General features: G+C 34.8%; 1 protein-coding gene and 1 non-coding gene across 4 annotated transcripts in view; both read left to right on the top strand.

The window, feature by feature from the left end:
* PTPN4 (protein tyrosine phosphatase non-receptor type 4) overlaps positions 1 to 15,640 on the top strand; it is a 241,659-nt gene that overhangs the window by 161,853 nt on the left and 64,166 nt on the right. For all 3 annotated transcript variants that reach the window (XM_007964710.3, XM_037988092.2, XM_073019612.1), the window contains one exon: positions 10,771 to 10,834. In XM_007964710.3, coding sequence (XP_007962901.1) covers positions 10,771 to 10,834 — 64 coding nt within the window. The remainder of the gene's footprint in view (positions 1 to 10,770; positions 10,835 to 15,640) is intronic.
* LOC119620606 (small nucleolar RNA U13) lies at positions 12,912 to 13,018 on the top strand. Its single transcript, XR_005237095.1, has one exon. It is a non-coding gene; the product is annotated as a small nucleolar RNA U13 (small nucleolar RNA).

Raw genomic sequence — 15,640 nt, 5'->3', positions numbered from 1 at the left:
AAAACCTATTTAGGAAAATACTAGCTGAAAGCTTCCCAACTCTTGCAAGAAGTAGAGACATTAAGATACCAGAAGCTCAAAGAACCCCACAGACATTCAACCCAAAAAGGTCTCCTCCAAGGCACTTTGTAGTCAAATTGTTAAAGACAGAAGTCAAAAAATAGCAAGAGGAAAGGATCAAGTCACACATAATGGAATCCCCATCAGACCAATGGCAGATTCCTAATCAAAAACCTTACAGGCCAGGAGGGAATATGGTGATATATTCAAAGTGCAGCTAAACCAATAAAAATGCTGACTGAGAGAATACATCACCCAAGCAAATCTATCCTTCAAAAATGAAGTAGAAATAAAGTCTTTCTCAGATAGGCAAAAACCGAGAGAATGCATTGCCACTAGATGGATCCTGTAAGAAATGCTTAAGGGAGCCCTACATCTGAAAGTGAAAGGATACTATGTACTATCATGAAAATGCACAAAAGTATAAAATTCCCTGGCAGAGCAGATAAGATACATCTAGAGTAGACGAGAAAAAGAAAGGAGTCAAAGGTTATTACTCCAAAAAAAAAAAAAAAAAAAAACCACAGACACACCAAATAATCAAGGGAAACAACAAGAGAGGGTGAAAGGAATAAAGGATGTACAAAACAATCAGAAAATAATTAGCAGAATAACAAGAATAAATCTTTACATATCACTTAACAACATTGAATGTGTATGGTTTAAATTCCAATTAAAACAGACACTGGCTGAATGGATGTAAAAAATCAAGACCCAATTCTATGCTACCTACAAGAAACTCGACTTCACCTGTAAAAAAGCACAATAGACTAAATGTAAAGGAAAGGAAAAATCCCATGTAAATGGAAACTAAAAGCATACGGAAGCAGTTATTTTAGACAAAATATACTTTGTAAAAAACCATAAAAAGAGACAAGGTCAGTATCAAATGATAAAGGGATCAATTCAGCAAAAGGATATAACAATTGAAAATATGTACCTAACACTGGAGCACCCAGATATATGAAGTAAATATTGTTAAAGATAGAGAAACAGACTCCAATACAATAGTAGTTGGGGACTTCAGCACACCAGATTCACCATTGGATGGATCATCTAGACAGAAAACAAACATTGGACTTAACCTACACTGTAGACCAAAGGAACCTAATAAACATTTAAAGAACATTTTATCCAACAGCTGCAGAATATGTATTCTTCACCCCAGCACGTGGAATACTCTTCAGGAAAGACCATATGTTAGGCCACAAAACAAGTCTCAAAAAATTTTTAAATACTAATTATATCCATTATCTTCTCAGACCTCAATGGAATAAAACTAGAAATCAGTTACAAGGAACTTTGGAAACTGTACAAATACATGGAAATTAAATAACAGTCTCCTGAAAGACCATTGGGTCAATTAAGAAATTAAGACAGAAATTAAAAAATTTGTTGAAACAAAAACAGCAACATAGCATACTAGAATCTATGAGATACGGGAAGAGCATTGCTAAGAGGGCTGTTTATAGCAATAAATGCTTACATCAAAAAAGTAGAAAGAGCTCAAATAAGCAGTTTAGTGATGCATCTCAAGGAACTTGAAAAGCCAGAACAAACCAAGCCCCAAATTTAGTAGAAGAAAAAACAATAAAGATCAGAGCAGAACTAAATCAAGTCGAGACTGTAAAAAATAATACAAAGGATCAACAAATTGAAGCTTCTATTTTTTGAAGTGATAAAAATCAACTAACAACAAAAAAAGAAAGAATTATCCAGGTGTGGTGGCACATGCCTGTAGTCCTAGGTACTCAGGCAACTGAGGCAGGAGGATCACTTGTGCTCAGAAGTTCATCCTGGGTGACAGTGTGAGACCTGCCTGAAAAAAAAAGACAAGACAGAAAAAACTACTGGCCAGTATTCCTAATGAACATAGATGCAAAATTCCTCAACAAAATACTAGCAAAGCAAATTCAATGATACGCGAAAAAGATACACTTTTGACATATCTCCATGTGATCAAGCGGAGTTTATTTCCAGGATGCAAGGAGTGTTTAACATACAAATATCAGTAAGTGAAATACTTTACATCAACAGATTGAAAACCAAAATCATACATTCATCTCAGTAGACACATAAAAGGCATTTGATAAAATTCAACATCCCTTCATGATAAAAAAAAAAAAATTCAACAAATTAGATATAGGCAAAACGTATCTTGACACAATCAAGGCCAGAAATGACAGTTCCACAGCTAACATCATACAGAACAGGTCAAAGCTGAAAACTTTTCTTCTAAGAACTAAAAGAAGACAAGGACACCCATGCTGACCACTCTTATTCAACATAGTACTAGAAGTCCTAGCCAGAGCAGTCAAAAAAGAGAATGAAATAAAGGCCATCCATATGGGAAAACAGGAAGTCAAATTGTTCCTCTTTGCAGAAAACCTGGTCATAAAGAAAAGCCTAAAGACTCCACTAAAAGTCTCTTAGAACTATTAAATGAATTCAGTTAAGTTGCAGGGAACATAATTAATGTACAAAAATCAGTTACGTTTCTATACACCAGTAATAGCTGGAAAAGAAATCAATAACGCAGTCTCATTTACAATACCTACCAAATGTTATACTTAGGAATAAACTTAACCAAGGAGGTGAAATATCTCTACAACAAAAACTACAAAACACTGATGGAAAAAAATTGAAGAGAACAGAAAAAAAAGTAGAAAAACATCTCATACTCATGAATTAGAAAAATTAATATTGTGAAAATGACCACACTACCCAAAGCATTCTACAGATTCAATGCAATGTCTGTCAAAATACCAATGACATTCTTCACAGGCATAGAAAAAGCAATTCTAAAATTCATATGGGTGGGGAGCCAAGTGGCTCACACCTGTAATCCTAGCACTTTTGGAGGCCAAGGCAGGAGGATTGCTTGAGCCCAGGCATTTAATACCAGCCTACACAACATAGCGAGACCTGTCTCTATAAAAAATATTTTTTAAAATTAGCTGGGCATACTGGCATGTATTTGTAGTCCTACCTACTCTGAAAGCTGAGGTGGGAGGATCACTTGAGCCCAGCTCTTTAAGGTTGCAGTGGGCTATGATCATACCACTGCACTTCAGCCTGGATGGCACAGTGAGACCTTGTCTCTATTAAGAAAAAAAAAAAAAAAAAAAAAATCATATGGAACCCTAAAAGATCCTGAATAGCCAAAACAATACTAAGTCAAGAGAATAAAGACGGAAGACATCAAATTACCCTGTGAAGCTGCAGTATTCACAACTACATGGTACTGGTATTAAAATAGACACATACACCCAACAGAACAGAATAGAGAACACAGAAATAAATCCATGTATTTACAGCCAACTGAATTTTGACAACAGCACCTAGAACATATAGTAGGGAACAGACACCCTTTACCATAAATGGTACTGAGAAAACTGGATATCTATTGCAGAAGAATGGAACCAGACCGTTATCTCACTATATACAAAAATCATCTCCAAATGGATTAGAGAGTTACATGTAAGACCTGAAACTATAAAACTGCTAAATGAACATAGAGGAAATGCTTCAGAATATTGATCTAGGCAAAGATTTTATGGGTAGGTCTTTAAAAGTACAGGCAACAAAAACAGAAATAATCGAACGGGACTATCAAACTAAAAAGCTTTTACACAGCAAAGGAAACAATTGACAAGAGTATAGAGACAACCTATAGAATTGGAAAAAATATTTGCAAATTGTACATCCAACAAGGACCTGGTATCCAGAATAACAAGGAACCCAACAGCAAAAGCCAGCCTAATAATTCATGTTTTAAAATAAACATTTCTCAGAAACTTTAAAGACATACAAATGGTCAAATTGAAGGTTTGTGGCATCCCTGCATCAAACAACTCTGTTGGTGCCGTTTTTCCACCAGCGTGTGCTCACATTGTGTCTTTGTGTCATATTTTGCTATTTCTCACAATAATTCAAAGTTTTTTATTATATATGTTGTGGTGTCAGTGATCTTTGATCTTAGTATTGTAATTGTTTTGGCATGCCACAAACCACACCTACATAAGACAGCAAACTTAAGTGATAGATATTGTATTAATATTGGTTCTTTCTGCCCCACTGACTGGCCGTTCCTGTCTCTCTTCCTCTCCTTGGAACTCCTTGTTCACTGAGACACAACAATATAGAAATTAGACCAATTAATAACCCTTCAGTGGTCTGTAAGTGATCAAGTGCAAGGAGGAGTTGCACTTTTGTCACTTTCAATCAAAAATTAGAAGTGATTAAGTTTAGTGAGGAAGGCGTGTCAAAAACCCAGACAGACCAACAACTAGGCCTCTTGCACCAATTAGCCAAATTGTGAATGCAAAGGAAAAGTTCTTGAAGGAATTGAAAGTACTACTCCATTGAACACCCAAATGATACAAAAGTGAAACAGCCTTATTGTTGATATGAAGAATATTTTAGTGGTGTGGATACATGAAACCAGCCACAACATTCCCGTAAGCTTAATCCGGAGCAAGGCTCTAATTCTCTTTAATTGTGTGAAGACTGAGAAGAGAGGTGAGAAAGCTGCAGAAGAACAGTTTGAAGCTAGTGCAGGTTGGTTCATGAGGCTTAAGGAAAGAAGCCATCTTCATACATAAAAGTTCAAAGTGAAGCAGCAAGTTATACAGAATATCTAGCTATCTAGCTGAGTGACGAATGGCTACACTAAGCAACAGGTTTTCAGTGTAGATGAAACAGCCTTCTGTTGGAAGAAGATGCCATCTAGGACTATCATAGATGAAGTTAATACCTGGCTTCAGTGTTTCAAAGGACTGACTGAGTCTTGTTACGAAATAAAGTTGAAGCCAGTGCTCATTTACCATTCTGTAAATGCTAGGTCCTAAATCTACCCTACTTGTGTTCTAGAAATGGAACGTCAAAGCCTGGATGACCACACATCTGTTTACAGCACAGGTTACTGAATATTTTAAGCCCATTGTTAAGTCCTACTGCTTAGAAAAAGATTCCTTTCTGAATATTACTGCCCATTGACAATCAATGCATCTTGCCACCCACGAGCTCTGTTAGAGATGGCAAGGAGGTTCATGTTTGCTGCCACAATATGAATTCTGTAGCTGATGGATCAAGGAGTAGTTTTGACTTTCAAGTCTTTTTTAAGAAACATGTTTTGTAAGACTGTAGTGGCCATTGAGGATGATTTCTCTGATGGATCTGGGAAAAGTAGGTTGAAAACCTTTTGGAAATGATTTACCATTCTAGATGCCATTGAGAACAGTCATGGTTCATAGTAGAAGGTCAAAGTAGCAACGTTAACCGGAATTTGGGAGAAATTGATTCCAACCCTCATAGATGACTTTGAGGGGCTTAAGACTTCAGTGGAGGAAGTGACTACAGGTGGGGTGGAAATAGCTAGAGAATTATTATTAGAAGTGGTGTCCGAAGATGAGGTAGGGGATGAATTGCTGCAATCTCATGATAAAACTTGAATAGATGAGGATTTGCTTCTTATGGATGAGCAAAGAAAGTGATTTTTTTGAGATGGAATATACTATTGGTGAAGATGCTGTGAGCATTGTTTAAATGACAAAGGATATAGACTATTTCATGATAAAGCAGCAGCTGGGTCAAGAGGATTGACTGTTTTGAAAGAAGTTATATTGTAGGTAAATGCTATCAAATAGCATTTGGCAATGTGGTCTTGTGGCAAGACCCTCCACCAACAAAAAGATTACAACTCCTCAGGGCTCAGATGATCATTAGAATTTTTTACAAATTACTCTGATTTTTTATTATACCAATTGTTTTCACTATAGTATATTGAACTCTTAATAGACTACAGTATAGTGTAAACATAACTTTTATATCCACTGAGAAATTAAAAAATTGTGTGACTCACTTTATCACAGTATTCGTTTTATTGTGGTAGTCTGGAACTAAGCCCTAAGTATATCTAAAGTTTGGCTGTACCAGTATCCAGAATGAAAGGGGATATCATTACAGACCCTACATACATTAAAAACATAATAAAATAATATTGTGAGCAGATTTGAATGTTTGAATATTGATATGGCTTGTCTCTGTGTCCTGCCCCCCCCACCCTACTGCCACTAATCTCACCTTGAATTGTAATCTCCATAATCCCCATGTGTCAAGGGTGGGACCAGGTGGAGGTAATTGTATCTTGGGGGCAATTTCCCCCTTTGTGTTCTGCTGATAATGAGTGAGTCTCATGAAATCTGATGGTTTTATAAGCATCTGGCATTTCCCCTGCTTGCACTTCTCCTTCCTGCTGCCTTGTGAATAAAGTACCTTGCTTGCCCTTTGCCTTGTGCTATGAGTGTAAATTTCCTGAGGCCTCCCCAGCCATGCTGAACTGTGAGTCAATTAAACCTCTTTCCCCAATAGATTACCCAGTCTTGGGCATGTCTTTATGAGCAGTGTGAGAATGGACTAATACAAATGTCATTAATAAATTTCATACCGTAGATTAAATGTGCAAATTCCTTGAAAGACAAACTAAAAAATGACCTGAGAAGAAAAGACACTTGAATCTATCTGTATCAATTAAAGAAGTTGAAATTGTAATTAGAAACCTTTTGAACATTTGAACTCCAGGCCCCTTGTTGTGAATTCTGTCGAACATTTAAAGTAGAAGTAAGGCCAGTTCTACATAAGTTCTTTTAGACAATAAAGAAGGAACATGTTTTATGTGATTATTACCTTGATGTTAAAACCAGGCTAAGACTTTACAAGGAAAGAAAACTGCAGTTACTCATGAACATAGATGCAAAAATACCTAATAAAAGTTTAGCAGTTTCTATTGAGTAATATATAAAAATGACAATTCATCATGTTCAAATGGGGGTTATTTTAAGAATGTAAGATTGCTTTAACATCTGAAAGTCAATCAGTATAATTAACCGTATTATTATAATAACATAGAAAAAACATTTGAGTATTTCAATAGATGCAGAAAAAGAATTTGACAAAATTGACCATGATAAAAAAATAAAGACATAGCTAACTATAAATAAGAGGCACTTTCCATTTTGATTAAGGGAATATCTGCTAATATTGTACAAAATGGTGACAGTCTTAATGCTTTTTATGTAAGATCAGGAAAATATATATTTCGTGTCACTACTTCTCTTCAGCTTTGTACACCAGGTCCTTACCAGTGTTTTAGAAAAGAAAAAGGAAAAGGGAATAAAAGGCAAACAAATGGGGAAGAAAAAAGTATAATGGCTTTCCTTGTAGATAAGAATATACATATAGCGATTGGCTGAAAATAAATAGATAAAAAGGTGTACCATGCAAGTAGTAAGCATTAAGGAGACTAGAATGAGTGTATTCTTATAATATATACAATGGTCTAACCAGTCTAGAAAACTGTTCTGTAGTTTCTTAAAAAGTTGGAAATATATCTACCATATGACCTAGCTGTTTCACTCCTACCTAGTATTTGACCAACAGAAATTAAAGCAAATGTTCAAAGACTTGCACACATGTGTTCAAAGTGACTTTATTTGTAATAGCCAAAAACTAGAAACAACTTAAATATTCGTCATGAAGTGATGGCTATTTCCATCCATGTTGTGGTATATCCATAGAATGGAATGCTCCTCGGCAAAGTGGAGAAAATATTTAGTGAAAAACACAATGCAGATGAATCTCTAAATAATTAAGCAGAGTGACAGAAGACAGATGAAAAATACATACTCTATGCTTTGATTTATATAAATTCTAGAAAATTCCATCCGTAGGGACAAAAAGTTGGTCAGTGGTTACGTAGGCAGGATGGGTTGCTGTGTTGGAGTTCTAGAGGAAGATTACAGTGTGGCAGAAGGAATCTTTTGGAAATGATAGATATGTTCACTATCTTGACTGTGATGATGGTTTGACAAGTACATACATACGTCACACTTACCAAAGTATATACTTTAAATGTGTTCATTTTGCATGTCAGTTATACATAATAAAATGCTTAAAAGGGAAAATGAAAAGATGCATTGGTGGTATAATGGTGAGCCTAGCTGCCTTCCAAAACCATGTGAAAGTTAATCAGTAAAACAGTATAAAATAGTTATATGATATAAAATAGTTATATAGAATAGTTATATGATCTACTGGAATTGGCATTCCAGTAGAAACAGAAAACTTTGTACAAGTAGCAAAAAAAAATTACAGTAGAGATAAATCCAAGTATGTTAGTTATCAAAACTGTAAATGTGTTGGATATTCATATTGAAAACATCAAACTGAATTTTTAAATGACTTTATTGATATAATCTACATACCGTAAATTTGCCTATTAAAGTATACAGTTTAGTGGTTTGTGGTATAGTTTCAGAGACAACACCACCGTAATCTAATTTTGAATCATTTATATTACCCCTAAAAGATAACCTTGTAATTATTAGGAGTCATTCCCTGTTCCTTTCTCTGCTTTTTATTTGCCAGAAGTCTTAGACAATCACTAATCACTATCATATATCTCTATAGATATGCCTATTCTATATATGATATTAATATTGAATGAGATCATGTGCTATGTGGTCTTTTGTGATTGATTTTTTCATTCATTTTTGAGGTTCATCCACATTGTAGTATGTATCCATTTTGCTTTCCCCTTTATTGCTGAATAATTTTCCATTTTATAGTTATACCACATTTATATCACCAGTTTTGTCCGCTTTTGGGCTAGTAAGAATTATGTTGCTCTGAACATTTGTACAAGTTTTTGTGTGGGCATATGTTTTCATTTTTCTTGAGTGTATGTACCTAGGAGTGGAATACTTGGGTTTGCTAAACTGTTTTCAAACATGGCTGCATCATTTTACGTTCCCACCAGCATTGCATGTGGGTTTAATTTCTCCAAATTCTCACCAGCACTTGTTATCTGTATTTTTTACTATAACCATTCTTGTGGGTATAAAGTAGTATCTCATTGTAGTTTTTATTTGCATTCCCCTGCTGGCTAATGATAATGAGTGTCTTTTCAAGTACTTATTATTGTTTCATATATTTTGGATTATTCAAACTGAATTTTTAAAAATCAGTCTGAGCCAAATGCAGTGGCATACACCTGTAGTCCCAGCTACTAGGAGGCTGAGGCAGGAGGATCACTTGAGCCTAGGAGTTTGAGGCCAGGCTGGGCAATATAGTGAAACTGTGTCTGTAATAGGATACATTTTAAGATGACAAAGGCAAACCTTAAACTGAAATGTAAAGTCAGTGTAAAAACTCTGATGTCATGTGAAAAATGCGCAGTATGTCTATTGATTTATTAACTACTGGAAGGGATTGTTCCAGTTAAAAAAAAAAATCAATCTTTATACTGTTTACAAGAGACATACCTAAAATGTTATACAAAATGACAGAAACATTGAAAACGATAAACCAGGCATATAGTAGCCAAAAGAAAACAGTTATAGCTATGTTACTGCTATATAAAATAGATACTGTTTGAAAGATTTTTAATTTGTACATTGGTAAATTTCTGAAAAAAACTTTGTAGAAAATACAAGTCACACAAAATACATTTATAAGAAAATAAAAGTTATACAAAATATATATTGTACAACAGAGAACATTCAGTGAAAAGATTTTTATTCATTGATTGATACCTTCCTGGGAATTTTTGAAATTAAGGTGATTTGAAACGACCTAGATTTCCTTTCTCTTGATCATTTAGAAATGAACAGTGTTTTTTGTTGTCTAACTTCTGAAATATCAGTATGTCTTCATAGGATTTTTTGAATTGAGGCACCTGACTTTTTTTCCCATAAATACAGTAAATTTTTATTTTTTATTTTTTATTTTTTTTGCTTCTGGAAATAATGCCCTCTCTCTATGACAGAATCTCTATGACAGAATATTTTTCCTATGTTGTTATATCCCTGTCAAGTGAAAGCTCAGTATCCAAAAGTAAAATACAAAATTTTCAAATCAGAAGCCTAAACAAATCTCTTCTTCCCTACTCCGAACATGCATCCTTGAAGTTGACTCATGCATTTGCCTCTTCAAGTGATTAAAGTGTGAGAAGTTTATTCTTTGAGAATGCTGAGAGCTTCTTGGATAGATAGGGCCATAAGCCGTGAAGATTCAGACTTAGAATTATCATGAAAATATTTACTTAGAAGATTGAGACAGGATCCTGAAGGACATTTTGCTCAGTAAGATCAAATCTCTTTAGTCTTATTACCTTTATGTCTTAAAGTTTAAAAAGACTGTGTTTACTGTGTTACTTATTATATGGTTTGAATGAGGTAAAATGACTTGGCTTATACTGATTGTACTAATAAGGCTTTGGGAATTCTTATGGCATTATGTGGGTTGCGTTTAAGAAGAAAGGTGGTATAACTTTTTAAAATTTAATGCTTTTTAAAATTAAAAGTGTTTTTAGGGTTGTTGCGTAAAATAATTAAATCTTACATTTTTCCAAGGCTTGCTTATAAATTTGCAGAGAGTAAACAACTAAGTTAGTGATATTTTTTGAAATTTTAATTTGTGACATCTGTTTTTAAGTGTTTCTGTAGATACAAAATTTTCCTCAGTTGAACACAAATACTAATTATTTTTTCCACGAAGCACCAAAAACTTTCAATTCTTTATGTACTCTGTGTATGTATATATGATAAAATGTTTAGGTATTACTAAATATACATGTAAAATATTTTTTGTAATTTGTTAACATTTTTATCATTATGCAATACTTTGAATAATTTATTCTCTTTTGTCCAGGTTGAAGATTGTAAAAATTTCTTTTAAGTGCAAACAGTTTTTTATTCAACTTAGAAAAGAATTGGTGAGTACTGATTTAATAATTATTGATGTAAATGAAGCCTTTTAAGAAATACCCATTCATGACAGAAGTTTTCTGTTAGTACAAGTGAAAGTGCAATTAATACTATGGATAACTGCCTGCTGAGGTAATGAATTCACTTGTTATAACAAAATGTACTTGTTTTTCCAATGTGTATGTGGTTCTCATTTAAAGTTCTTCTAGATATTCCTCTTGCTGTTTCTCGAGCTTAGAAACTGATTTCTCATACATGATGTTCATTGAAAACCTCGGGGTCCCTGTATGGAGGGCAGCAAATGAGCATTTCATATATCCCTTTTCCCCTACTAAATCTCTAGTACTTCCTTTCTTATATAAGTTCATTTCGTTTTAGGGGAGCTGAGTGTTACAAGTTGATGAACTTATAACACGTTGCCTCCCTTTGTTGGAGTGGTAATGGCTTTATATATTAAAAATAACAAATTGAGTTGTCATGGAAAGTATGGTGTTGCAAATAATTTCATCTTGTAAATGATTTTATCTGTTTCATTAAATCAAACTAACCTTATCCTTTAATTTACATTATTTTTTAGAAATCTGAGAAATCTTGGCAAATTAGTGCAGATTTCAAGATGATTGTATGTGTATGTGTGTAAAATGTATTTGAAACCTTAAAAATGTCTTTGGGGCTGTCCACAGTGGCTCAATCCTGTAATCCCAGCACTTTGAGAGGCTGAGGTGGGAGGATCACTTGAGACCAGAAGTTCCAGACCAGTCTTGGCAACTTAGTGAGACACTGTCTCTACAAAAAAAAAAAAAAAAGGAAAAAAAAAATTAGCCAGGTGTGATGATGTGTGCCTCTAGTCCCAGCTACTCAGGAGGCTGAGGTGGGAGGATCTCTGGAGCCCAGGAATTCAAGGCTGCAATGAGCTATCATCACACCACTGTACTCCAGTCTGGATTACATAGGGAGGCCCTGTCTCCAAAAACAAACAAACAAAAAAAGCTTTTGGCTACAGTGGTGGCTTCTACCTGTTATCTCGGCTACTTGGAAGGCTGAGGTGGGAGGATAGGTTGAGCCCAGGAGTTCAAGGCTGCAGTGAGCTATGGTTGTGCCACTGTACTGCAGCATGGGCAACAGAGCAGGACACACTGCCTCCTGAAAAATAAAGAAAGTCTTTGAATCAGCTCTGTTGTGTTGATCTACTAAGTGATTATAAACTGTGGTTTATCATTTATGTTCATAAAATATAGAGGGATTTTTTTCAAGAGAATTTTTATTGAAATAAAATATAATACCGAAAATGTGCATATTTTAAGTACACAACTTGATGAAGTGAACATATCCATATCAGCACCTCCAAGATATGTAGGATATGTACCTCCTTCTAATATGTAGAACTTTACCAGCACCCCAGATGCTTGAAATGTTGCTGCTGGAGCTGATGCCCACTTCCAGTCATTAAGCCTCCTGGAAGGTAAACATTCCTCTCATTTGTATGACCATGGATTAATTTGCTTATATTTGAACTTTAAAAAATGAAATTATACAGTTGTTGTCTTTACTGTCTGCCTTCTTTCCCTTAACATTTTTTGTGAGATTCATCCATGTTGTTGCATATAACGTTAGTTTGTTTCACTTATGTATGGTGTTCCTCTGAATGACTATGCCATAAATTATTCATTCTGCTGTTAATGGACAGCTTTGCCATTTCCAGGTTGGGGATATTATGACTAATGCTGCTAATGGAAATTCTTTTACATGTTTTAAAATTTAGCTGATTAAAATATAATACTGTTATCTGGAAACCAGAGGGCAAATATTTTACTTTAAGTAATCATAGATGGCACTGTAGAAGTCAACTTTTCTAATTTAACTTCTAGTAATATCCCATCATAATACTATTGTTATTAATAATAGTTATAATATCCAGGCTTTATTGAAAACTTACTATGTGCCTGGTAAAAGACCGGTCATTTTCATATCACTGAATCCTCACACTCATTTTCTGAAGTAGTGTACCAGTTAAAAGTGTGTTTACCAATAAGTGATAACAGCAACAATATCTAACTGACAATTGATTAAAGACAGTATACAGGGATCCTTTTGTAGTTCACAAGCATGATGATTAGATTTTCATGCTATTGGGTAAGATATGCCTTCCTCAGACTTTGTTACAGCATAGGCACATTACAACCTGTCTGATAGGAGAAAAGAAAGTAAAGATGGTATACAGGCCAGGCACGGTGGCTCATGCCTGTAATCCCAGCACTGTGGGAGGCTAAGGTGGGTGGATTGCTTGAGGCCAGGAGTTCAAGACCAGCCTGGCCGATATGGCGAAACCCCATCTCTACTAAAATACAAAAAAATAGTTGGATGTGGTGGCACACACCTGTATTTGCCGTTACTTGGGAGGCTAAGGCACAAGAATCTCTTGATGAAGGTTGCAGTGAGCCTATATCGTGCCATTGCACTCCAGCCTGGAAAACAGAGCAAGGCTCCATCCCAGGAGGTGAAGGTTGCAGTGAGCCTATATCGCGCCACTGCACTCCAGCCTGGACAACAGAGCAAGACTCCATCTCAAAAAAAAAAAAAAAGACAGTATACAGGCATACTCTGCAGAAGATGGCCTTGTTAATGTCGTCTTTCTAAAACATCTCTTTGTTTTTAAATACCCAAACTTCATACAATATACTTATCTCTCAGTACAACTTTTTTTGTGTATTGTTTAGAAATTGGGCTGGAAAAATTTTTGTTACGTTTCAAATATAATGATAGAATATGGAAATTACTTAGACTTTTTGAAAAGTATACCAAGTGTCAAAATGCGTGAATATATATGCATCTTAGATGCTGATAGTGAGAAGCATTAGTGCATCACAGTAGCTGAGACATTTTCTCTTACTTTGCATAATGTTTATGGCATATGGTAAAACATATAAACTATATATGTTAGTACAAACAAAACAACTATTAACCATAAGTAAGACTTAATTTTCTGGTAATCAAGAAGTGATGTTTTAAGCATATTTCCTTCTAATATGATAGTTTAATACTTTATACTTGGGCATTTTATTATGTATTAGTCATGGGAAATATCTTAATGAACTTTTGATGGGCAAGGATTTCTTTAACCGGACATAGAAGGAAACCTTCATACCCTTAAAAGATTGATGATTTGGACTGTGTTAAAATTAATAACTCTCTTCATCAAAAGATATCACTAAGAGAGTGAAACAGTATAGAACATTATGTAATACACACAGAATCCTTGGTTTATATGCATCCTGATAGAAATATATGCCAGTGAATTGAATAGACAGTTCACAATTGAGGATATCCACGTGGCCATTAACACTGAACCTCAGTAATTATAAAGGAGGTTCAAAGTATAACCAAAATATGCTACCTCTACATACACAACAGAACAATAAGAGGAAAGAGATTGATAAACCAGTAGTTCGTGAATATATGGCACATATGCTACTGGTGGGAGGGAGTGTATATTGATCTACCCATTTTGGAAAACTGTTGGGCATTATCTACCAAAGCTGAGCATATGCGTACATCAAATGACCCAGCAACAAAAATGTGCATATGTGTACACCAGAGAACATACAGGAATATGCATGGCTGCATTCTTCTTATATCCCCAAACTAGAAATATCAAATGTCTGTGAACAGTAAAGTGGATAAGTTAACTATTAAATTCATTATAATAGAGTACTGTGGAAATGAGTGAATTGCTGCTTCACAAAGTTTGAATTTATATCAGAAACATAATGCTGAACAAAAGCCAGACCTAAAGACACATATGTGTGATTCCATGTATGTACAATAAAGTTCAAAAACAAGCATGACTATTCTATGGTGATAAAGGCAGAAGAGTGATTAACTTTGGAAAGGTAATCTGGTAGAAAGGGGAGATAAAGGATACTTCTGCGGTGGTAATAACGATCCATTTCTGAAACTGGATAAAGGTTAAATGGTTGTATTTATTGTGTGAAAGTCAGAGCTGTGCAATTATGGGATGTGAATGTTGCTATATATGGTTTACTTTAATGAAATTATTTATTTAGAAATCTGTACCAGTGTTCAAGAAAATGGGAAATTATTTTAGTACTAATTTTAAAATTTGAATTATGTAATAGTGTTCAGAGCTGCTGAATGTTCTTATTTACAATCTCGACAGATATTTTAAATTAGGAATATTGTTAAAAGTTGTGATGATGTATTTTAACATTTAATTTATGGCCTAGAATTATATTTTGAAACAGAGTCATAGCTAATGTTGAAAACAGATACATAGTAAAAGTTTGAGCTCATTTCTAACTATGATCTAAGGTAAAAGTTCCTAAGAGTTGTAATATGAATGAACAAGGCCAGCACGGGAGCTCATGATGTAATTCCAGCACTTTGTGAGACCAAGGCAGGTAGATCACTTGAGGTCAGGAGTTCAAGACCAGCCTGGCCACCATGGTGAAACCCCGTCTCTACTAAACATAGAAAAAGTTAGCTGGGTTTGGTGGTGCATGCCTTTAATTCCTGCTACTCGGGACCCTGAGGCTCAAGAGTCACTTGAACCCATGAGGCGGAGGTTGCAGTGAGCCAAGTTTGCACCACTGCACTCTAGCCTGGGTGACAGAGTAAGACTATGTGTCAAAAAAAAAAAAAAAAAAAAAAAAAGGATGAATTAGGTCCAGATTTTGCAGGCTTTTCCATATACTTCATTGCCTTTTTATTGGATAAGCAAAAAACCCTAGATAAAAGATCCTGTAGATTCTATCTATATCATTAACAAGTTCGTGTTTAGAAGGCTAGAATAATTT

This window comes from Chlorocebus sabaeus, chromosome 10, assembly GCF_047675955.1.
Source record: "Chlorocebus sabaeus isolate Y175 chromosome 10, mChlSab1.0.hap1, whole genome shotgun sequence".
In the NCBI taxonomy this organism is placed as follows: domain Eukaryota; kingdom Metazoa; phylum Chordata; class Mammalia; order Primates; family Cercopithecidae; genus Chlorocebus; species Chlorocebus sabaeus.
The sequence above is the reverse complement of the archived record's forward strand: the minus strand, read 5'-3'. Positions and strand labels throughout refer to the sequence as shown.